The following is a 25,040-nucleotide window of genomic DNA, read 5'->3' as shown; positions in this document are numbered from 1 at the left end:
AGATGGCTAAGGAGAGTGTGTCGGGGATACATGCACCCAGAGAGGACCCAGGCCTGGTAAGAAACAGGAAGTAGATTTCTGAGGACAGTCAGTGGTCCTGGGTTGTGCACAGCTGCAGGGCTGGATGAGGGGAGGGGTCCCAGCCCACTTGCCCTCCTTGGTGCATCTACTGGGGAAAAAATGCCTCCTCTGTTTTCATTGGGCGTGTATTAGTTTCCCGGGGCTGCTGTAACAAAGGATCACCAACTTGGTGGCTTAGAACAACAGAGACTGATTCTCTCACAGTTCTGAAGGGCAGAAGTCCAGCGTTGGTCAAGGCGTTGGCAGGGCCGGGCTCCCCCCAGAGGCTGTAGACGTGATTTCATGGTTTCCCTCTTCCAACCCCTAGCGGTTAGGAATGCTTCGCTCCAGTCTCTGCCTCTGCCTTCCTGTCACCTTCTTCTCTGTGACTCTTAGAAGGACACCTGTCGTTGGATTTAGGGCCACCCTGGATAACCCAGGCTGATCCTATCTTGAGACCCGCGACTTAACCTGGTCGGCAAAAGCCCTTTTTACAACCAAGCTAGCATTCACAGGCAGCAGGGACCAGGAATGTGGATGTGTCTTCAGGGACCCACCGTTGGCCCTGTCCATCCGCCATCTCTTTCTCACACTCGGTGTGGACACCCACCCCAGGGGCCCCCTCCATCTCCCGGGGGCGCTTTTTTTTTTTTTTTTAAAGATTTTATTTATTTATTTGACAGAGAGAGATCACAAGCAGGCAGAAAGGAAGGCAGAGAGAGAGAGAGGAGGAAGCAGGCTCCCCGCTGAGAAGAGAGCCCGATGCGGGACTCGATCCCAGGACCCCGAGATCATGACCTGAGCCGAAGGCAGCGGCTTAACCCACTGAGCCACCCAGGCGCCCCTGGGGGCGCTTTTTAAAAATTTTCTTATTATTATTATTTATTTGACAGAGATCAAAAGGTGGCAGAGAGGCAGGCAGAGAGAAAGGAGGAAGCGGGCTCCCTGCTGAGCAGAGAGCCCGCCGCTGTGGGGCTCGATCCCAGGACCCTGAGATCATGACCCGAGCTGAAGGCAGAGGCTTTAACCCACTGAGCCACCCAGGCACCCCCCCCTTAAAATGGGGTGCTTTTAAGACCCCTTCCTGCTTCCTCCTCAATTCTTGTCTTCCCTGAGCCAGCAGGTACCTGGAGTCTGCACCAGCGCCCCATCCCTCCCTCCAGCTCTGGCTCCAGAGACGTTCTGGCTCCTTTCCCTGGAGGCTTCCTGGGGCTGCATTTCCGGGAGGGCACCTGATAGTTCCCTTCCCTCCCCTGGGAATCCCCTGGAAGGCCAGCCAGAATGTCATGGGGTGGGGACAAAAGTTCGGTTCGTAAGGCCAGTATTCCCACGACCGTGCCCATCCCCTCCCTCAGGAGAACCTGCCTCTGATGTTCTAGGGAGCCCAGGTCGGGGGTGGTGGGAAGAGAAGCCAGTTCTGCTTCCTGCTTGCCCTCTGGACGCTTATTAATCTCCTTCTGGTGGACTGTGTTTGATTACAACCTCATTAAGCAGCTTTGCACATGCGGACTCTGGTGGTTTCCATATTGAAGCTGTCTACCTTAGCTGGTTAATATTCAGAGCTTGCAACCTTCCTGCTTGCCGGCTCTGTTGCTGCAGACGCTGTGGAATCATGCCTGGAGGGAGAGACCGAGGCGAGCTAATTTCCCGTGGGGCCTTCCTTCTGGGAATGGGTTTAGAACCTCAATTTAAAAGGGAAGGGGGTGGCCGTGGTTTAAAATAGCGAGCGCCTGGCAGCCTCCTGTGCGGCTTCCCCCAGCCTCCCCCTAAAATACCTAAGAAGACCTGCCAAAGAAAAAGAGAGAGAGATGAAAAATGCTGAAAACAGAGACAGGTGGACAGGCTGGAAGGAACCTCCTTTCAGTCTCAGACAGACAGAGCGGGCCCCCGGCTTCTTGTGATGGATCTGAAGCCTCCTGAAGGAAGGAGGGAAACCCCTTTCTACCTCCGTCTGAAGACTTCATTAATCAGGAAGTCAGGCAAAGTGTCCCTTTCCTACTCAAGTGGTGATTTGGGGGTAGAAAGAGTGGTGCTTACAGCCTTCCCTTGGCACAGCCCTCCCCTGCCTCCAGGAGCCACCAGGGAGCAGGGAGGAGGTGGGGGAGGGGAGGTGGAGGTGGGCGTGGGGAGTATCCCTAACCAAGGTCACAGTCACGTTGGCTCAGTGTCCAAGGCTGGGCTCTGAGCTGGCTTTCTCAGCAAGCCAGAGCCTGAAGAGGTGGAGTGGACTCTTACCCAGGAAGCAGGCCTGGGACAAGGTTCCCAATTCCTGTTCCCGATTCCAGTGCATGGGCGCGGTTTACCACCAACAGGCACCAGCACCCGGCCTTAGCCAGGTGCCCTGCCACTCAGCCCCATTCTGACACTGTCTGCCTGGAGAGAGAATCCCCAGATCCAACACGGTGAGGGCTCGGGTCCTACAAGACAGCCCCCCACCCCCACTTCAGATGCCAATTGAAAGTCCAGATTGTCGCCTTTGCTTCTGACCCACAAGCTGTAGGTTCTCCAACCCTCTCCTGGGGTTCGATTAACTTGCTAGCGCCGCTCATAAACTCGGGGAGACAGTGTATTTACTAGATGACCATGTACTACAAAGGATATAACTCAGAACGGCTACATGGAAGGGACTCATAGGGCAGGGGATGGTGGGGGGGCACTGGCAGTTCCAGCCCCCTTCACTAGGTGATCCAGGGGGTTTCCAAAAGCCACCTCGTTAACATGACAGGACACGTCTGTCACTTTCATCACTTATGAAATTTCAGAGGTTTTAAGAGCTCTGTGTCAGAAATGGGGACAAAGGACAAATATGTATTTCTTATTATAAGTCACAGTGTCTCCCACAAGGCAGATGATAGACGTGGATCTTGCTAGATTGTGCCTCCTTCAAGGGCGAGCAAGTGGTGTGTGTGTGGGGGGGGGACTCTGGGTGTAGGGGGAGGCAGTGCGAGCCGAGCCTCGTGCTGTGGAACAGGAGCTCAAGGCCAGGGACAAGGAAGGAAAGCGTGTGACTCTCGATCTCAGGGTTGTGGGTTCAAGCCCCACGCTGGGTGTGGAGATTACTTAGAAACAGAGTCCTTGGGGCGCCTGGGTGGCTCAGTGGGTTAAGCCGCTGCCTTCGGCTCAGGTCATGATCTCAGGGTCCTGGGATCGAGCCCCGCATCGGGCTCTCTGCCAGCGAGGAGCCTGCTATGCCTTCCTCTCTCTCTGCCTGCCTCTCTGACTACTTGTGATCTGTGTCAAATAAATAAATAAAATCTAAAATAAATAAATAAAATAAAAGAATAAATGATAAAATCAGAAGACTCCGGGAGCCAATGTTGATTTTCCTGATAAAAGACAGACTGTGAAAAGGTTTCACGTTTGAAGATGGGAAACGGTGGCAAAAACTTTTAATAACCAAGTGTGATAGAAAAAAAAAAAATTAGCCAGATGCGCAGGCCCCCTTCTCCCGATGCTGCCTCTTACCTCCAGACGGTGTCTAGGTTTGCCTTCCTGGGTCTTTTCTTAAATTGTTACAAAATACGCAAACCATAAACTGTACCATCTTAACCATTTTTACAGGTCAATGTTGGGTGTGTTCCCATTGTTCTATGATCCGCCTCCAGAGCTTTTGTCATGTTGCAAAGCTGAAACTCCATACCCGGTCAACACAAACTCCCCATTCCTTATCCCCTGAGCCCCTGGGAGCCAACGTCCTACTTTCCGCCTCTGTGAATTTGATGGCTCTTGGAACTTCATATAAGTCCCACTTATTGCGAGGGACTTATTTTACTTAGCACGATGTCTCAAGGTTCATCCAGGGTGTGGCTTATGTGGGATTTCAATTCCCTTTTGCGACCCATTAAGATTCCATTGTATGTGTCAACCACACATTGTACGTGTCAACCCAGTCTGCGGCTGGGTTCTTTCCACCTTTCAGCTGCTGTGAATAGTGCAGCTATGAACAGGTGTGCAGATACTGGCTTGAGTCCCTGCTCTTGGTTCTCTGGGGGAGTATATGGTAATTCTGTTTTTAATTTTTTGAGGAAGTGCCAGACTGTTTTCCGCAGTGACTGCATCCTTTTACATTCTCATCAGCAAGCGGGAGCGGTCCAATTTCCTCCTGTCTTTACTAACACTTGATATTTTCCAGGTGGGGAGGGGGTTGATCTAAGATCCGGATCAGCCAGAGATGTGAAGTTGGTTTGTATCAGGAAGGGAAAGGCTGGGTGCTGAGAGGGTTGGCAGCATGGAGAGGTGACGCTGAAGGGCATTTGGGGGTCGGGGAGAGATTCTGGGAAGGGACTTTTGGAGTTTTGAGGGATATCATGTAGGGATGCCCCTTTGGTGACTTTGAAAGATTGTTATAAAGACAGAAATGGGTTTTTAGGTCCCCCTATTTGCGGAACTGGTGTTTCCAGGAAAGGGACAGTGTGCTGGGGCTGTCCAGGAGAGGCAGCTAGAGGTTGGTGACAAAACCATCCTGTGGACCTGGGGCAGAAAAAAGAAGCTAAGGCCAAGCATCAGCTGGCCTCAGAGTCATCTGGGGCGGCCATGCCAAGGGCAGCCAAGGGATGAGTAGCGACTGAGGCATTATCTAGCCAGATCATCTGCAGGTGTGATTTCATTCCAAAATAGTTTTGGGGACACCTGGGTGGCTCAGTTGATTAAGCTTCTGCCTTCAGCTCAGGTCATGATCTCCTTGAAGCCCCTTGTGGGGTTCCCTGCTCCGCGAGGAGTCTGCTTCTCCTTCTCCGTCTGCCCCCTCCTCCCTGTTTGTGTTCTCGCTCGTTCTCTCGCTCTCAAAATAAGTAAATAAAACCTTTTTTTAAAAAGTAAGTGAGGGGCGCCTGGGTGGCTCAGTGGGTTAAGCCGCTGCCTTCGGCTCAGGTCATGATCTCAGGGTCCTGGGATCGAGTCCCTCAGCGGGGAGCCTGCTTCCTCCTCTCTCTCTCTGCCTGCCTCTCTGCCTACTTGTGATCTCTCTCTGTCAAATAAATAAATAAAATCTTAAAAAAAAATAAAAAATAAAGTAAGTGAGGGGGGTGCCTAGGTGGCTCAGTGGGTTAAAGCTTCTGCCTTCAGCTCAGGTCATGATCCCAGGGTCCTGGGATCGAGTCCCGCATCGGGCTCTCTGCTCAGCAGGGAGCCTGCTTCTCCCTCTCTCTCTCTGCCTGCCTCTCTGTCTACTTGTGTCCTCTGTCTATCAAATAAATAACAAATAAAATCTTTAAAAAAAAAGTAAGTGAGGTCATCCAGTATTTATCTTTCTCTGTCTGACTGATCTCACTTATCATCTTGCTGTCAAGGTCCATCCATGTTGTCGCAAATGGCAGGACTTCCTTTTTTCTCACAACGGAATAGTATTCTGTCGTCTGTATATATTTATATACCACAGCTTCCTTGTCCCTTCCGCCATGGATAGACACTTAGGTTGCTTCCGTCTCTTGGATATTAGGAATAATGCTGCAGTGAACATGGCCGTGCATGTGGCTCTCCAGTGGACTGTTTTCATTTCCTTTAGATACATACCCAGAAGTGGGATTGCTGGATTGCATGGTAGTTCTATTTTTAGTGTTTTTATTTTATTTATTTATTTAATTTTTAGTGTTTGGAGGAAACTTTGTGCCTTTGAAAATCACGGAGGACCTCAAAGAGAGATTTTCTTTATGTGGGTTAAATCTAGTGGATGGATGCCAGGTACTATATTAGAAATTGAAACAAAGGTATTTTACAGGTGTCTGTATTCATTCTGGGGGTGCCTGGCTGGCTCAGTTGGTAGAGCATGCGAGTCTTGATCTCGGGGTCATGAGTTCAAGCCCCACATTGGGCATGGAGCTTACTTTAAAAAAAAAAAGATTTATTTATTAATTTTTTTTTAAATTAATAATCTCGGGCGCCTGGGTGGCTCAGTGGGTTAAGCCGCTGCCTTCGGCTCAGGTCATGATCTCAGGGTCCTGGGATCAAGGCCCGCATCGGGCTCTCTGCTCAGCGGGGAGCCTGCTTCCCTCTCTCTCTCTGCCTGCCTCTCTGTCTACTTGTGATCTCTGTCTGTCAAATAAATAAATAAAATCTTTAAAAAAAAAAAAAAAAAAAAAAAAAAGAAAATCACGGAGGACCTCAAAGAGAGATTTTCTTTATGTGGGTTAAATCTAGTGGATGGATGCCAGGTACTATATTAGAAATTGAAACAAAGGTATTTTACAGGTGTCTGTATTCATTCTGGGGGTGCCTGGCTGGCTCAGTTGGTAGAGCATGCGAGTCTTGATCTCGGGGTCATGAGTTCAAGCCCCACATTGGGCATGGAGCTTACTTTAAAAAAAAAAAGATTTATTTATTAATTTTTTTTTAAATTAATAATCTCGGGCGCCTGGGTGGCTCAGTGGGTTAAGCCGCTGCCTTTGGCTCAGGTCATGATCTCAGGGTCCTGGGATCGAGTCCCGCATAGGGCTCTCTGCTCAGCAGGGAGCCTGCTTCTCTCTCTCTCTCTCTCTCTGCCTGCCTCTCTGTCTACTTGTGATCTCTCTGTCAAATAAATAAATAAATAAACCTTTAAAAAAAATAAAATAAAATTAATAATCTCGCATGTGAAATAAACTTTTACAAAAATAACTGTATTTTCCAAAAGAAAAACTTTTCTTTCCCCCATAAGAAAAGCCTTTTACTGAGGAGTGTGACACTGTTTCACACTTTTGTGGATCTCTTTAATGTGTGGCTCTAAAGAAAACAGCTGAACGCTCACACCCGCCTCTTCTGCACTGGGTCTCTGGCGGTGTGTTGTTTTGGTTGAAGTCTGCAAAGAAAATCTAGGTCGCGCTGATAGGTCATTGGAGAAGAGGACATCACAGGGCCCCTGAAAGGGACTAGAGACCACACTTCGAGAAATGCTGATCTAATGGTGATCTATATGGGTCTCACTCTACTCACTGGAAGGCCAGTATCCTTAACCTCACTCCCAGCATCTCTCTTTCCACTGGAACAAGTCCTTAAGCCTGATTCTTCTCACTCAAGTGACATGGGGACCCCACTTAGGTGAGGTGGCATGAGCTGGCCCCTTGGTCCCCTGCAGGTGACACTCTCCAAGCAAAGTCGCCTCCTGCAGAGACCCAGACACTCCTCCCCACCCCCTTCCTGCCTACTCCCTGCCTACCCCCAGCCCCCACGCAACAGCTGAATCAACCCCGACATCAGCAGCAGCCCAGGGAGCTGGGACCATTGTCAGTGGGCCAGGAGCCCGGAATGACCATGAGGGCAGGAGGACACGGAATGGGGGCTCTGGGACGGACATTCTGCCCAGACCTGCCCCAGCCTCCAGGCTTCACAAGGAGGCTTTTCTTGGTCCTCCCCAGATGGAAGGCCTCTACTGGCCTGGAGAGGAGGGGAAGGGGGAGACGGGGCAGGGCTGGTAGGAGGGCAAGAGCCCAAGCACTCAGCCAGGCCAACTGTGAAGTTTTCAAACTTCGCTTTGGTCACAAAACTACTTTGGGGGGTTGTTTTGTTTTGTTGGGTTGTTTTGTTTTGTTTTTTTAACCAAAGGGAGGCCAACAGAGCTGCTCTGTCGAGAAACGGGTCCCAAGCCTTGAGGACTCTTCTGGCCTCTCTCATGTTTGCCATCAGTCAGCCCCAAGATCTTGATAATACGGTTTGGTAACGAAGAGTGGGGTTCATCAGCCCATTTCACAGATGGGCCAACAGAGCCCAAGAGGGAAGACGTCTCTGGCCGACCATCAGTGGGTCAGGACTGGGTAGACCTGGATGTGGTGCTTTCTGCAGGGGCCCTCAGGGACAGGGAGTGGAGACCATCATGAGATGGGGTGCACGCTGAGCAGAGGGGTACACGGGGGCAAGATAGGGGAGGCAGAGGTTATGTTCAGGCAACAACTCACAGAGGGGCAGCCCAGCCTGCAGGACAGACAGGAAAGGAAAGGTAAATCTATCTTCTGTCCTCCTGTGGCCACAAATCCAGCCTCTGACTGTGACAGTCACCACCCCTGTTTCCACCCATGGGTCCCTGCCCCAGGAGAGGGAAGCCTTGGCCCTATGACACAGGGGCCTTCCAAGACCCTAGAACAGAGACCCTTTGACGACGCCCCCTCCCCCACAATTTCCTACATTCCCAGCCTCCTCCTGTCGCAGGGAGGGTGGGCTGCACTTCTGCGCATTCCTAAGAAGGAGTTTGTGTTCCACAATCCCAAGGGTCCGGGCCCTGCTACCATTTTTTTGGAGAGAGAGGTCGTGACTTCTGTCACCTTCTCAGAAGGGTCTGTGGTCCAAAAAGAGGTCACGAATCACTGTGTGAGAAGAGGAGGGGTCTTGCAGGGGCGGGGGTGGAGGGAAGGATTGTCGGGTGGGGAGAGCTGTGTTGGTGATATTCTTCCCTGCTTTACATGTTAACCTGGTTTTATTCCTCTCACCTACCTGTGACGGGGATGGTCACTGGCTCCATTTTACAGATGAGGAAACTGAGACTCAGTGACATGAGGTAGCTTGCCCAGGACAGAGCCCTGGCCGAGGGATGGAACAAGCCAGGGTAGGGACAGAGGCCTAAGATAGTGTTTTATTTAATTCCATGAAGGTCTTCAGCTCTGGGACTGGGCAAAGCCTCCCTTTGCCAGCTTCCGCACCAGCCCTTGAGCCCCGCATCTAGGTCCCCAGGAAATTATTTCGGCAGCCAGTGAACCTGACGGAGGGCTTCTAGCCTCCGAGAGTCAGTCCTGCTGAATGGAAGACAAGAGCCCCAAGACTGGCCCTTGGTGTCCATTCCTTTCTTACAAGGGGAAGGGATCAAAGTGTCCCTTCAGTGGCAGGTAAGACCCAGCCAGAGGGCGGGTTCAGCAAGTTTCCCCAGCAGGGCGGAGGGCATGGTGCCCAGGCCCCTCCAGATGCCCCCGCAAAGACCCTTTCTTTCTTTGCCCTTAGAAATGTCAGTCACCCCCACCATTCCTGAAATTATTGTTTAAAAAAATCTTTATTGGGGCACCTGCATCTGCCTTTGGCTCAGGTCGGGAGCCCGGGGTCCTGGGATCGAGTCCCACATCGGGCTCCCTGCTCAGTGAGGAGCCTGCTTCCCCCTCTCCCTCTGCCACTCGGTCCCCCCACTTCTGTGTTCTCTTTCTGTCAAATGAATACATAAAGTCTTAAAAAATATAAAAATAAAAAATAAAACAAAAGCATGTTTACTATATGTGATTTTTTTCCCCTCTCATTGTTATTGGGATATAACTGCGTTAAAGCCTTTTGTAAGTTTAAAGTGCACAGAATGATGATTGACTTACATACGCTGAAATGAGGACCACAGTAAGTTCACATCCTCACCTCGTGTCATTTTGGGGAAGCGGGAGAAAAAAACGTGTTTTTTCTTTCCGACGAGAACTTTTAGGATGTGTACGCTGTTTGCATATTTCAAATCTGCACTTCAGAGCTAACTAGAACCGTAATGTCATTCATCCCGTTCCTGAAACCCTGGGCCTTAGTTTCTCCATCTGTAAATTGGGAATCATGATGCCCAACCTACTTGCCTTACTGGGATTTCTAAGAATCACATGGGGAAGGTGTTTGGAAAAGTTCAGGATCCCCCGGTGACATGACAGGGAGCAAACCTCTGCTGGGACTCACCCATCAGGTGACATTTCATGTCTCCAGGGTGCGGGATCCTGGCCAACCAGCTCTGGAGCCTTCCTCCTCCGGGCTGTGCTGGGGCAGCTCCGTGAGTGGCTTGGTGGGGGGTGCCTAGGGGCCCAGAGGGTGAAGGCAGCACAAATGGCTCATCCTTGCTTTCCCTACCCACCCTCGGTGGCCTCCTTGGTCCTCACGGTGGGCTGTGGGCAGGAATGTCATCATTCCTGTCATGGCCTGATCTGGGCAAGGCACCAAGCTGAGGACAGAAATCACAATCCCACAATCCCAATGACAACAGAAACCAGGGACAGGTGTTGAGAAAGTCACGGTGTTTACCCATGTCCCTTCGCACGTACAGAGCATAAAGTTTATTCTAGCCCTCTAGGGTAGAAAACCATGTTTCTCTGCTTCTCTAAAGCAATTAAGGCTCTTTCAACTTGACTGGTGGGGGATTCAAGCATTAGTCGTGTTTGGGGAGCCTGCTTTTTCCCTGGGGTGGGGCAGGAATCTTGGGGGTCTTAGGCCAGAACACCTGGAGGGGAGCTCCTGGGTCCTACTCCACACTAGCGACTGTTTGTGGCCAAGTCCATGGGGGCAGGTGGGCAGGGGTATCTCCAGGGGCTCCCAGCTGGGGCTCTCAGAGTGTGGTGCCCCCCAAACCCTTGTCCCTCTGAAAAACCTCTGCCCCCAGCCCTCTCAGGGCCCCTTTCCCCCATGCTCCCTCTCCTCCTTCCCACTTGATATGGGGTTTTCTTCTGGGTCCCCGGCAGTTTTTCCTTGCAATCCCGTAATCCAGAAATTTGCCCCACCCCAACCCCAAGGCAAAGGAGCACTGAGGTTGGGTCATCTGCAGAAGGAACAGTAAAGATGACCACAGAAAATGAAAAAAAAATCATTATCAGTACAAGGGACCCTATCACAGAGCAGGGGGATTTGCAACACATGCCGTTTCCAAGGTTTGCCCTATGTAGAAAAGCAGCCTCTCATACAATGGCCAGCCTGCCTTTGGCTTCCTCCTGGGTTGGGTGGGCTGGAGGAGTGCTCTTCGTCCGATGTTGGAGGGCTTGGGAGACGTGCATGCACTGGGAAGACCATCTCTCCACGAGTTTTCCTGGCCTTCTGGGGGAGCTTCTAAGATGCTTCCTTGCAACTAGGAAAGCTTCTTGAAGGTGGGGAGTGGGTCTCTTCCCTGGCCAGGGTGTGGTGGGGGGTGGGCACTAAGCCACCTCCAGGGGGCTGTTTTGGGTGTGTTGGGTGGGACTCAAGGGTAAGACTGGGCCACTCCTGACCTCTGGGCATTCTTTCCTCTTGCAGGACCTGGGCATGGAGTCGACCTCTCTAGACGACGTTCTGTACCGCTATGCCAGCTTCAGGAACCTGGTGGACCCGATCACACATGACCTCATCATCAGCCTGGCCCGCTACATCCACTGCCCCAAGCCGGTAGGGCAGCCGTGGTCTGAGCCAGCCACCTCTGGGGGTGGAGGCAGGCGGCTTTCTGGCCAGAGTGGCTAAGAGTCCAGGGAGGGCTGGTCGCTACTGCCCGGGGCCCAAGGAGGACAAACCAGCGGGGCCTGGGGTGCCCACCCTGTCCTAAGGCCCAGCATCCATGAGCCCAGGTTTTGTTTGACCCATGGGGATATTAAATCTGGACTCATCGCCAACATTTAGAACTCAGACCATTTCACACATTTCTCCCTGTTCAGCTGCCCTTGAATAATGGGATGCTCTTGCAGCAGGGAGCCCTCATTTTATGGGACTGGAGCTGAGTAGCCACCCCTGTGATATGGGTGAGGACTGCCATGGACAGTTGTGTGCGTTGTACCTTGCACAAAGACAGGCACACGCCAAGGTAGCAGGAGACAGTTCAGTTCCAGCCCTCTCTCTGCCACCAACTCACAGGCACTGGCTCAAGCCTGTGTCCGTCTAGTGGTGGACCTCTTCCTATTTGCACAAAGGCGCCATGTAAATCTAGCAGTGACCCCACTTGGTGCTTTCCAGGGCCTCAGTCCTCAGCACTTCCAACGGCCTTCCTCTCGAAGGCTGAATGTCATTTTACACATCCCCCCACTTTGCTCAAGCCCACGTCTGCCTGGCTTCCAGAGCTGAGAAGGGAGCGCTCCGAGGGCGGGTGATGCTTAGCCAACTTCCAGATGGGAGCGTCTGCCCCCCTCCTCACGGGGTGCCGGGCCAGCTTACCCAGCATGACCCCAGCAGGGAAGGGGAGGGCCAGTGTGGGGGCAGCTCCACTCTGGAGCTCTTCTCTCCCATCCCTCATTTTCCAGCAGCTTCCAAAAGAAGGCTTTCCTCTGTGACAGGGCCAGGAAGCCTAGAGCAGGACCCAGGAGTGCCTGAGGGTAGCTTTTGCTTCCAGAGTAGGATTGAGGAGAAGAGGGAGGGCGTGCTGGTCAAACCCACCCTCCCTTGACCTAAGCAAGTGCAGACTTGAGCGCGGGCAATATTGTTCTGGAGCTGGGCCTCCATCCGGGCCTCTGTTTGCGGCCTTCTCTCTGGCTCCTGGGGCTGTCTGGGGCCAAGGTTCTGAGGGGAGGAGCTAGCTCTGAAGGGTGGGGGCAGCCATTGGGGGAGGAGGGGTGTTGGGGCTGGTGGTAGGATGCAGCAGAAGGCAAGGATACAGGGCTCAAATAGGGGACGTAAGAAAAAGCGGGTAAGGAGGCTTGGCAGGCTGGGAACCTCGGGGCCTGAGGGAGAGGGGCTGGCGCCAGGAGCCGCAGGGGAACCCGCTAGGCCTAGAATCACCTTCTCTTCTCATTCCCATTCTACCTGGCTCAGCCTGGGGAAGCTGTGAGCAGGGTCTGTCCGAGGCCTCGCAGGTGCCAGACCTCTCTCTGCCTTTTCTGGAACGTAAATTCAGATGCCCCCAGGTGACAGGGTGACCGATCACAGGGCACTTGGAACAGCTCAATAGGAGGGATGTTATTTTTATGCCCATTTTGGAGTTGAGGAAGACCAAAGTCAGGTAATGAAGCAGTCTGCTAAAAGAGACGCAGGTGTGATTGGACCCAGTTCTGGGTTGGTTGCAGGCTGGTGCTCAGGCACCCAACCCCTATGTTCCCAGTGCTGGGGGGGCGGGGGGTGGACTTGTGGGGCTGCATCTGGGCCGGAGGAGGAGGGTTTGCAGGTGGGTAACTGCCCATGCAAACCACAGGACACGGGAGGTGCCCCAAGGGGTTCTGGGCTGAGACCTGTCCCCTCCGTCTGGTGGGGAGTACAAGGGCTGTACCTGGGGGGCTCTGAGCTCAGGCCGCTACAACACATTGCCCCTGACTGGGTGGCTTAGAATCAACAGAATGGTATTGCTCACAGTTCTGGAAGCCAGAAGTCCAAGATCAGGGTGCCGGCAAGGCCCGGTTCTGGCGAGAGCCCTCTTCCCGGTTTGCGGACGGCCACCTTCTCATTGTGGCTTCATGTTGGCAGAAAGCAAGCCAGCTGGCTGTTTTCTTCTTCCAACCCTCATGACCTCATCTAATCCTACTTCCCCTCCTAAAGGTCCTACCTCCAGACACCATCATCCGGGTATGGGGTTCAACCTACGAGTTGTGGGGGGGGGACACAAACATTGCCGCCCACCCCTCCCACCTTCCCCCATCTCGGGGTAGCTTTCTCAGCCACTTCTTTAGCTGACCTGTGTTTTCCTCAACTCCAAAGGTGCATAACAATACCGTCCCCTGTAGAGCCATAGCTGGGGGGCGGGGTTCAGTGAACTGATTCTCTCCAGAGTGTGCTTAGCAGGACTGAGCACCCTCTACCCAAAAGCTAAGCTGTCCCTAGTCAGTGAGCACCAATCACAAGCCAAGCAGGGTGCTCAGACCCAACAGGTCTGTGGTGGGACACCGAGGCAGGGATTGGGCTCAGAGTTTTGGAGAACAAGGGGACGTCCTGGGATTTCCTGATTTCCAGAGCAAGTCAGGGGTGTCAGCCCGGTCAGAGGCCCCAGGTCCTAGCTGTTCCCCTAGCCATACCCAAGGCCATGTGGCCGGAGAGGCCCTTTGGAAGGGCTCTCCTGGTTGTGGTTGAGGCCAGAGCTGAAGGTCCTGGCTCTGGGGCCCCAAAGCTGGTGATAAGGGCAGCCTCTGAGTGCACTCACCCCAAAACGTGAGCTGGCTCGGGGCTGGTCAGGACTTCTGTTCTTAGATCTTTCATCTGAGAACTTCAGATCAGAGATGTCAAAACCATCAACCTCAAGGGGCCGCCTCCCTCAACAGTGATGTGGGACAAAGGAAATAGCCCTTCCTTGTCCAGTCTCGGTGAGGAACCACCAGACCACTAACCCTACAACTAAGACGACCCCCCTTGAATGAGTCCCAGCCTACCCAAAGCCCCCTCTGGTGTCCCACCTGGACATGGGCCTAGGCCCTAGATGGGGGTGGGTCTGTGTGTGCCCCGAGAAGGAGGGGACAAGCAAAACCCCATCTCGCCCATGACTATGTGTTGATTCATCCACAGCCCAGCTTCCAGCTCAAAAGTCACCCACCTCTTGGACATTTCTGCCTGGGTGTCCATGAGTCACCACCCCTCCCGCACCCAAACCATCACACCACCAGCACAGATCATGTCGCAGGCAAGTTTAGACATTCCTTCCTCCCCTGGGCCCCAGTGCCAGCCCTCCACATCCCGTCATGCCTCCCAGCCCTCTGTGCTCTGGGAGCAGCCAGGGAGCAATGTGCAAGGTCAAAATCAATGTGGACCCCCCAAGAACCTTGCTGAGAAACCTCCCACGTGAGCTGGTGTCCTACTTTCACTAAAACCCAAACCCCATCCGTGGCCCCCCACCCAAATCTCCTGTATCATTCTCTCCACTCCGCTCACTCAGCGGCTTGGGCCACCTGGGCCTCCTCTCAGTTCCTGGAGCAATCAGATCTCTCCTGCCCCAAGGACCTTGCTGCCTCCACCTCTGCCTGGGCTCCCCAGCTCCTCCATTCAGACTCAGCCTCTCCAGAACCTTCTGTGACCAGCCTCGTCATTGACACGGCTCCCCCGGTCACCCCGTGTCCTGTTGAGGGCTTCATTTCTCTCACTGGTCTCCCAAGTTATCTGGCTTATCTCTTTGTCGCCTGACACATGGTTGGCCAGCCCCCGTGAGAACAGTGGTATTGCCGAAGGGGGAGGAGATGGCATCTGTCTTGTTTGCAGTGACATCTTGCATCAGGCAGAGCTTAGTACAAGCTGTGACCAGAGCCATGAGAGCTCCCTTCCCAGGACGGTGCTGTGTCTTCTATTGCGGTGTGTCAGATGACCCCAGAACTCCACGCTTTAAACGGTCAGCCTTTATCCCTGGGCAGTCTCTACTGTGTGACTAGGTAATTCTAGCTTGGGGTCCCTCCAGACAGTGGCCAGGGCTCCAAGGATCCACAGGCAGGCCCCCTTCCGAGCTGGCCCACTCTTTGGCTGGTGGCAGGAGGCTTCAATTTCTTGCCACATGGGTCTTTCCATAGAACCACTTGAGTTTTCTCTCAACGGCAGCTGGCTTAGTCCAGAGCAGGTGATCCGAGAAAAGAACAAGGCAGACACCACAGTATCTCTTATGACCTTGCCACATTCTATGCATCACCCAGATCAACCCTGATGCAGAGCAGGAGAGGACAGGAGGGGGCGGTGACAGGAGGCCAGGGTCTGTGGGGCGCTCTTGGTGTCTGGCTGCCTCACATGCTGAAGCTGGGAGGGAGTGAGAGTAGGAAGGATCCTTCCTCCTGCTCTCTGGTCTCACTCCAATCACTCTCATTAGCTGAACCCAACTGGAAGTTGGGGCAGGAGGCCCCGCGATGCTGTCTATAGCGCTCAAGTCTCCCCATATCCAGAGCAGGATCCAGCTTGTGGGAGGAAGGACGGTCAATAGCTGAAGAATGAGTTTATGAATGAGTGAGGGGGGTGCCTGGGTGGCTCAGTGGGTCAAGCCTCTGCCTTCGGCTCAGGTCATGATCCTGGGGTCCTGGGATCGAGCCCCGCATCCCGCTCTCTGCTCAGCGGGGAGCCTGCTTCCCCCTCTCTCTCTCTGCCTACTTGTGATCTGTCAAATAAGTAAAATCTTTAAAAAAAAAAAAAAAATGAATGAGTGAGGGAAGCCGTTGGCCAGAGCTAGTGGAGGGCTGTGCTTGTTTGGGGGACTGGGGAAGCCAAGATGGCGGATGGGAGCCCCCATCGGACAGGCGACAGGTGGAGCAGCATCGGGTGCTGTGGCCCCTCCTGGAGGGGACTGCGGTCTGCCTTGAGCATTCTTCCCGACAAATCAGCCAGAGTCCCTCAGGGTCCTCTCCAGCCCCCTGGCCCCGGTCAGAGGCAATAGGAGGCCCCAGTGCTTCGGGACCCTCGCTCCACCCTGCAATGCCCAGCTATCTAAGACCTGCATCTTGCCCCTCTCCTTCCTTCCTTGGGTGGCAGGAAGAGCTGCAGAATTCCACAAACTGCCTTTGAGCCCCAGGTGTGGGTGACGAGGGCTTTTTGGCGCCTCAAGATAGGAAAATAATTTGTCCTGATACCGAGGGCTTTCGTGGGGCCCAAAGACAGCCAAGCTTGGAAGGATGGGATAGAAGTACTGACGAAACGCTGTGCAGACATCTCTCCACCCCTCCTCTGGGCTCCCCGGGCCTCACTCTCCATTCCCGGGGGCTGCGAGTCTACTGGTCGGTGTCCAGCCCTGGAGCAGCGGGGGGTGTGTCTCGTCGCCAGGAAAGAGCTGATTGGCTGCGCTCCGCCAGTGCCCGCTTCTGGACCAATCAGCTGCAGCGTGGGATGGGGTCTGGTTGCACAAAGGGGCTGCGGGGCCTCACCACTTTGAGGAGCAGAGAGGGGCCTGCAGCCCGCGGAGCGCTGGGTGCGGGGCGCACGGACCGGGTAACTTGTGGGGCCGGTGGTCACACTCCTCGGCCAACGTTGCACAAGGGGCGCGTGGCTGCTCTTGCTGGAAACCACGCGGGAACGACACTTTCTCCTCCTCTGCCTCCTCCCTCCCCTTCCAGCCCCTGCCTTCCCCACCCTCTCCTCCAGTTTTGAGTCTGTCCTGCTTTGTCCTCTTCTCCGCGGGAGGGAGACCTGGAGTTGGGGGTGGGGGGACTAGATGGGCTTGCTTAAGACTTTTGCGGGTACAAATGAAACACCTTGAACCCACCTAAGCAAATGATTTATCCCCAGGAGGGCAGCGCAGGGCGGGAGGGCAGGTTGGGAAGGATGCCAACCCGGGAGCCGGGCTTTGCGTCCTCATTGCATTTTACACGTTGTGGGGCTTGCCTGTCTAGTCAGCTTCTTTATGCCTCAATTCCCTCCTTTGTAAAGTGGGGTTGATAGTAGCCCCCGTTTCATAGGATCCTTGTGAGTTACAGGACCGTCGTGAGCTCGTGCGCGCAGTGTGCAGAGGCGACGCCTAACCTAGTAGACGCGCGGTTAATGTTAGCTGCTGTTTATGTAGCCCAGGCAGACGGAAGCGAGCTCTCCCTTCTATGAGGACACCAGCCCACGCTGAGTCTCAAATCGCCTGTGAGGTGACCGTATCTGTTGTCCTTGTTGGTGAGGAAACCGGCTTGCTCAGTCTCCCGGGCGGGGAACCGCAACGCGCGTTCAGCCCATTGCGGCGCCTTGCACACAGCTGCCCCCTTGTGGCAGCGCCGGCGCACTGCGGCGGCTGCTTTGCCGCCTTTTCCTCTTTGTTTCTTCCTTTCTCTGCCCTGTGGCTCAGGCCCAGAGGCTCAGGCCCAGAGGCTGACACCCACCCCCCCACCCCCCACGGAAGTGTTTGAAGGAGCAGCCGAAGCTTTGGAGCTCGGTGCTCATCTGTGGAGCAGGTGCCGCGGGAGAGTGGCAATGTTCTGCCTTTGGGGTGGTCCCAGGAGTGATGCCAGACCGACCACCCAATCCATCCCCAGCCCTGCCCCTCTGAAAGTTTGCCCCGGTCCTTTTCCACCTTGGCGACACAGGAATCATATATGGAGCTTTTTAAAAAAAAAAAAAAATCTCTGCATGCAAGCTGCCCACTCCTGCTGGGGGTGGCCCAGGCAGGGTTTTTTTAAAGCCCCTTGGTAATTCCAGGATGTAAGGACCCCAAGGGAAGAACCACAGCTCTCAAGGCGCCGTCTCTGCTGTCGCCTCCCATCCTCCGTTTGGCCTCCAGAGTTGGCCTTCACCAGGGCCCCCACCATGACCTCCCCTCCGTGCGCCTCTTCTGGCCAAGGCCTCCTTATTGGAGGAGAAGCCATGGTGCCCATGGTTACACTGTGCCTTCTCCATCCCTTCCAGTCTGGTGTGTCCTCCCCCTGCCCCTTGCTTTCCGCCTCACCTCATTCCACAGCTGGAGGGTAAATCAGAGGCTGATGAGTGTGTCTTGAGCCACAGCCACATAAATCCAGTTACATCTCCCAGGAGGGACTCACAGATACCCTCAGACTCCACGTGGTACCGAGTGAGCGCTCATTCCCCCCATCTTGCTTTCTCATCCCCTTCTCTCCTGGAGCCCCTTGCCTTCTACCCAGGACCTAAGCCCAAAACCTGGATCCTTCCTCATCCCCGCCCTGCCCACACCCTCTCCATCCTGGGCACTGTTCAGTTTCCATCATTTTCAGGGCTTTCCGCAGGCCCGGCACAGAGGCCCCAAACTGCACAAAGCAGATGGACCTGGCCCCAGACCCTGTCTATCAGAGGGACAGTCCCAAAATGCAAACACGATCCTGCTGTTCTCCCCCCATCGAGCCGCTGCCTGTGGCTCCGGCTTCCCATCACATCACACACAACCGAATGAGGAGGCTTAGCAAGAAACAAAGTCTGGAATCAGAACACGGCAACCCAAACGTTGAGAGTGTAATCGCCTGAAGCGACAGGTGACGTTTGTCAGACAGGCAGGCTGGGGCAGAAGGAAGTGAGGTTCTTGGAGAACCAGAGACCGGAGGTGCTGTCTACACTGATTTTCTTCCATCTTGAGCCTCTGTCTCCTGGATCCCTGCTCAGATGCTTTACCTCTTTGAATAGTCAACATTCCCCTTTCCTGCCTCCTCTCTCGTCTTTTGCCTTCAGGGTCTTCTTTTCTTGCCTTTCCAACAGCTCCAGCGCTGCTCTCTGTGCCTCAGTTTCCTCCTCTGTAAAATGGGACTAATGAGAGCAGTTCCGCTCTGGGGTGTCGTGGGAATTCCATGAAGTCCTAGCATAAGGTCTGTGTGCAACAAACCAGCTGACAGATGATAGTGGCTTGGACCAACGTGGTAACTGTGGAGGTGGTGAGATGTGACCCCAGACTGTCACCTGCTCCCCTGCCTATAACACCCCCAACCTCAAACCATTGCACACAATTCCTCCTCACCCAGGGATGCCTCGCTTCCTCTCTCCATGCAAAAATCATGAATCCATCCGTCCTGAAAGCCCCAATGCACATCTGAGCCTAGGGAGGATTCATCTTCCTCTACCCTGCCAGAGTTTTGCCTGTCTACGTTGCTCTTCTCGTTCGGGACATGATTGACACAGTGAGCATAACTGGAGAGCTAGCTGTGTCCTGAGCTATAGTCACAGCCCTGTGCAAATGGGGACTCATTTCATCCTCACAAAATGTACCGTGCATTGGGACATTATTATCCCTTCACAGAGGAGGACTGAAGGTCAAGTGACTTGCCCAAGGTCACAGAGGAGGTGGCAGAGCAAGGGTTCACACCCACACAGTTTGGCTCTGAGTCCGTGCTTTTACGAACTTAATATGCGTGCTCGCTTCGGCAGCACATATACGAACGTAATATGCTGCATCTCCACTAGCAGAATGTTGATGGTAACAACCATCCACTGGCCTTTATTGAGTGCCTGCTGTGTGCCAGGCACTGGACATGGGCTCAAGGTTGAACCTCACTCACTCTTGGCCCCCCTCCCCCAGGGCTTGGTGACTGTCTATTGAGCTGTCTTCCCTTGGGACAGAGGTGGAGTCTCTCTAGCATCTCTCTAAACCCAATGTAAGTTTGTCAGGGCCGCCATAACAAAATACCATTTAAACAACAGAAATTCATTTCCTCATAGCTGTGAAGGCTGCAAGTCTAAGATCAAGATGTTCGCAGGGTTGGTTTCTTCTGATTCCTCTTCTTGGCTTGAAGATGACCGGCTTCTCCAGAGTCCTCATGTGGTCTTTCCTCTGTGTGTGTCTGTGAACTAATCCCTTTTCATGAGGACACCAGTCACATTGGATTAGGGCCCACCCCAGATGACCTCATTTTAACTGAATTGCTCTGTGAGGCCCTATTTCTACATACAGTTGTAGTCTGAGATACCTGGGTTTAGGACTTAAATTTAAGAACTTTGGTGGGAGACAATTTAGGACATAATACCCAGGGTTTCTGGGGGCGCCTGGGTGGCTCAGTAGGTTAAAGCCTCTGCCTTTGGCTCAGGTCATGGTCTCAGGGTCCTGGGATTGAGCCCCACATCAGGCTCTCTGCTCAGTGGGGAGCCTGCTTCCCATTCTCTCTCTGCCTGCCTCTCTGCCTACTTGTGATCTCTGTCAAATAAATAAATAAAATCTTTTTAAAAAATTAATACCCAGGATTTCAAACTCAAATGCTGATGGGCCTGCTGCATCTCAATCAGTCAGTAGAGCATGGGACTCTTGTTTTTGGGTTCAAGCCCCACATTGAGTGTAGAACTTAGTCTTTAAAAAAAAAGTGCTGAAGGGCCAGACTAGGATTACAGTAGACAAATGAATTGGGCTGGAAAGGACTTGGATACTCCTTTCTTGTTTCTTTTCCTACTTTTGACATTTTCCCACATGCACCATCATAAAAATATTTCCCTTTCTTCTTTTTGCCTAGAACAATTGTCTGGCACCTAGTAGGTGCTCAGTAAACCTTTGTTGAGCAAATGAGTGAGCAGAACGGCCCTGGCCACTGGGAAGAGGCAGGGACCATGATGAATACTGGCTAAGCACTCAGCTCTGGTCAACTATCAGATTGTGAATGTAGAGTTTTATGCACATTTCCATTTTGCCATGATAGCAACTAATTCACAGCCATGGGCAGGTCAGTTTGCAACCAACTGCTTTCTGCTTGGAGGCCCAGAAGGAGGAAGCCTCCCCCAGTTCATCCCTTGGAGAGGGGAAGCCGGAGGGGAGGGCCTGGCCTTTTGGGCCTGTGCCTACGACTCAGGGCCTCCTGCCTGTGGTTGTCTCTGCAGGAAGGCGATGCGCTGGGCGCCATGGAGAAGCTATGCCGGCAGCTGACCTACCACCTGAGCCCCCACTCCCAGTGGAGGCGGCACCGGGGGCTGGTGAAGAGGAAGCCGCAGGCCTGGTGAGTCTCAGTCCCCTGGGGCAGACCTGCCCGCCTGCCCCCGCCCCCGCCCAGGCCTCCTTCCACAAGGGCAGCCCAGAGCGAACCCACGCCAGGCTGGGCTCCACAGTACTCCTTGGGCGGGACGGGGTGGGGGGCTGGAATCAGAGGGGCTGCTCTGGAAGGCGCCTGAAGGAGAAGTCAGGCTTGGGTGGGGAGAGTGGCCAGAGGGCACTCCAGGTGGGCATGAGATATGAGGGGAGCTGCTGGTGGGGCCCTCCTTGCTCTGTGGGATGGGAGCTGGCACATCACCATTCAGAAGGGGTGGATGGAAAGGAAGACATGAGGAGTTTCTAATTCCTGCTGTGCCGAACGTGGGCACTCCCACTGGATCCCCCACTTCTGGATGTCTCCTAGGGGGGACCCAGGCTCTAGCCATGCCCCTGGGCCATGCAGCAGTGAGAAGCCCTAAGGGTTTTATGGCCCCCTGAAGACTGGGGGCTGGGGGCACATGGGCACAGAACTCGTGGGCGAGATAGCTAGCACCACTGGAAGCGAGTAAAGGAGAGCCGGGAAGTTAGGTTTTCTGGAGGGAGCACCCCTGCCTTTCTTGCAAATGACCATGGGGTAGAGTGGCTTGTGTGCTTCCCCTAGACTGGGCAGGGCCAGGACTGCCCTCACTCACTGACAAGAGGTCTGGTTCCTCTTTCTCTTCGACTCTTCCACTCCAAAGCCGATTCCTTCCCAGGTGGAGGAAGAGAGAGTCATGGATGGGGTTCCAGCTGGGCTGAAGTCAGAGGCTGTGCATGGGGACAGAGCAGAGCAGGAGGACCCGTGGGACCTGGAAGCCATGAGGAGTCTGTGACCTAGTTCTTTAGAATTGAAAACCTCGAAATGTGACCTGGAATCCAGGAGCCTCCTCTTCTGTCTCCCCAACACAGCCGCTTGCTTTGTCCTTTCTTCATTTCAAAAGCCTCACTCCCCACATCACACTTGAATGAGATCCAAACGGGGTCCTCTGTGATCGGTGCTCGGCCCCTCTCTAGTCTCTCGCCTCCCATTTCCCCTCGCTGCAACCATGCTGGCCTTCCTGCTGGCTCAGATGCCTCAGGGCCTCTGCCCATGCCTCCCTCTGCTGGAACTTTTACCAGACTCTTCTGAGGGCCCACTTTTTCTTCCAATGTCAGCTCGAATTACGTCCTCAGAGAAGCCTTCCCTGAGTGGCCATGTCCAACCAAGCTCCTCGCACTTCCATCTCATTTGTTGTCTGTTTGGTCTCCCCCATCCCTGGTAGAGTAAAAACAGGGATCATGTCTGTCTTGTCCACGACTAGGACCTCAGTGCCTAGGACAGTGCCTGGCACATAATGGGAGTTTAAAAACACTTGCTGAAGGATTGAATGGGGTGGGGGATATTACTGTTGACATTTGGCCACCATCATCAAGCTGCTGAGTGGCAGGACTGGTTTCAAACCCCAGGCCCAGGTTGTTAACCACATGCTCCCTATCTCTCAGGTGTAATGGGTCTGTGCTTTATTTTACCCTGAACAAAGGGCAGGCAATGTTTCAAGCATTTAGAGGTCACACCCTGAGAGGCAAGATGAGACTGGAAGCCGCCTTCCAGCTTCAGATCTCAAGGATACATGTTTTGCCAAGAAGTCCAAGCCGTGATCCTCGGGCTGCTCATATTGACATATGCTTTTTTTTTCTTTTTAAAGATTTTATTTGACATAGAGAGAGATTACAAGTAGGCAAAGGCAGGCAGAGATGTGGGGGGGAAGCAGGCTCCCCGCTGAGCGGAGAGCCCGATGTGGGGCTCCATCCCAGGACCCTGAAATCCTGACCTGAGCCGGAGGCAGAGGCCTAACCCACTGAGCCACCCAGGCGCCCCTGACATATGCTCTTGAAACAAGCGTGAGTCCCCCCCCCCACCTTCCTCTCTTTCCCACTGTTGGGGTTCCAGGGCTTGTCTGGGGTACCTGGAAATGGGGGAGCTCTGGCCGCAGAGCAAGGTCCAGGAAGACAGAAGAGCAAGGAGTAGCAGACGGCAGGGAGTGAAAGCGTGTACAGATCCCTGAGCCTCCAGGAGTCAGCACCACCCCCACCCCCTGGCTCAGAGACCCGGGTCTTCAAAGCGCTGCTCTTGGGGAAGCAGAAAGCTCAGTCTAAGTGATTCATAATGGCCACAGCAAATATTCACTCCTCTCTCTGGTACACAAGCACTGTTCTAAATGCTCGGCATCCGTTACCTTATTTCACTTAATAATTCTGTGGTACTTAGCTCCATTGTTCAGGTAAGTGACTGAGGCACAGAGAAGTTAAGGGACCAGAGCTCACACCAGCAGGAAGAAGAGTTAAGATGCAAACCCGGATGAGTTAAAGAACTCTTAAAATGGTTTCCTTGGGGCGCCTGGGTGGCTCAGTGGGTTAATCCTCTGCCTTCAGCTCAGGTCATGATCTCAGGGTCCTCGGATCAAGCCCCGCACTGGGCTCTCTGCTCAACAGGGAGCCTGCTTCCCCCTCTCTCTGCCTACTTGTGATCTCTCACTCTGTCAAATAAATAAAATCTTAAAAAAAAAAAAAAAAAAAAAAAAAAAAGATGTAAACCCAGGCACTATGGTCCCAGAAGGTACCCGTAGTCACTGCAGAAGCCTCTGAGCCTTTCCCCTGGGGTCCCTCAAGCTCTTGGCAGCTGGGCCCAGCCAGGCTGAGATGCGAGGTATCGCCAAAGCACTAGAGGTCTTTGGTATCTCCCGTCCCTGGAGCCGCAGGGTGGCCACTGCTGCCTCCTGGAGAAGGCCGGCCCCACTTGGTTGAACCTGGCTTGTCCCTTCTCCCCTGCAGCCTCAAGGCTGTCCTGGCTGGGAGCCCTCCAGACAACACCGTGGACCTGTCCGGCATCCCACTGACCTCCCGGGACCTGGAGCGGGTGACCAGCTACCTGCAGCGCTGTGGGGAGCAGGTGGACAGCGTGGAGCTGGGCTTCACGGGCCTCACTGACGACATGGTCTTGCAGCTGCTGCCCGCGCTCAGCGCGCTGCCCCGCCTCACCACGCTGGCGCTCAACGGCAACCGGCTAACCCGGGCCCTGCTGCGTGACCTCACCGACACCCTCAAGGACCCCAGCAAGTTCCCCAACGTCACGTGGATCGACCTGGGCAACAACGTGGACATCTTTTCATTGCCCCAGCCCTTCCTGCTCAGCCTGCGCAAGCGCTCCCCGAAGCAGGGCCACCTCCCCACCATCCTGGAGCTGGGCGAGGGCCCCTGCAGTGGGGAGGATGCCCGGGATGGGACAGTAGACCAGGAGGACCCTGGGGGAGGCCCTCTGGATCCTGCCAAAGACGAGGGCAGGGAGACTGTAGGTACCGTTCAGACATGACACAGAAGTGGGGGTCCTCACCAGGGAGTCCCGGTGGGGTAGGAGGACTGAGGCAGGCTAAGTGGTCCCCCACCAGCAGCTTCAGGTTATCACCCAAAACTGGCCTGGGCAACCCACACACCGGAGCCAGACTGTAACATCTGGGAAGGGGGCTGTGCAATACTGCTCCAGTCCTCTCCCTTACCCCTCTTGTCCACCTCCTCTGCCTTTTTGGCTCCTGCAAAGTCCTGTACGGCTTGAGGGTGAGCAGCCCTCAAGTCCCCAGATTTGTGGGTGGTCTTGTTTGGAGATGAATGCTTGAGCTACTGTGGGTCAGAAGTTAACCCCAGGTAGGAAGTAATTTCGGCCCTACATCTAACCCAGTATTTCCTGACGGAACCTTTCTTCTCTGCCCTAACACCTGGCCAGCAGTCTGGAGTAGGGGCCCCAGAGACTCCAAGAACCTAGTCCCCATCTGAGGTGGTGGTCTATCTCCTCCCTGTGAAGCCCTGAGAACTACTTCTCAGCCTCCACTTAAGCCCACACCTCCCCCTGGGGTCCCAGCCCGTGTACCCTTCAACAGACCATCCCAGGATGCCTACATACATGGCATACACCCAAAAAATCCAACCCAGACTACCAGACCTTCACTAAGGCCCCTGAAAAGGATTTTAAAAACCTTTTCCTGTTGCTTATGGAGTCCCCCAGAAAGTCATCAGGGATACTAGGCTCACTCCCAAAAACCTTCTAATAAAAACACCCAAGACCATGAAAATGAGGTCAGAC

The 25,040-nt window shown here is 53.9% G+C and overlaps 1 protein-coding gene across 1 annotated transcript in view; it reads left to right on the top strand.

Annotated features, from left to right (window-relative positions):
• LRRC75A (leucine rich repeat containing 75A) overlaps positions 1-25,029 on the top strand; it is a 42,033-nt gene extending 17,004 nt beyond the window's left edge. The window contains exons 2-4 of the mRNA XM_059148122.1: positions 10,972-11,100; positions 20,800-20,915; positions 23,738-25,029. Coding sequence (XP_059004105.1) covers positions 10,972-11,100; positions 20,800-20,915; positions 23,738-24,275 — 783 coding nt within the window. The 3' untranslated portion in view covers positions 24,276-25,029. The remainder of the gene's footprint in view (positions 1-10,971; positions 11,101-20,799; positions 20,916-23,737) is intronic.
• The last annotated feature ends 11 nt before the right edge of the window (positions 25,030-25,040 follow it).

This window comes from Mustela lutreola, chromosome 15 (genome assembly GCF_030435805.1).
Source record: "Mustela lutreola isolate mMusLut2 chromosome 15, mMusLut2.pri, whole genome shotgun sequence".
Classification (NCBI taxonomy): Eukaryota; Metazoa; Chordata; class Mammalia; order Carnivora; family Mustelidae; genus Mustela; species Mustela lutreola.
The sequence above is the reverse complement of the archived record's forward strand: the minus strand, read 5'-3'. Positions and strand labels throughout refer to the sequence as shown.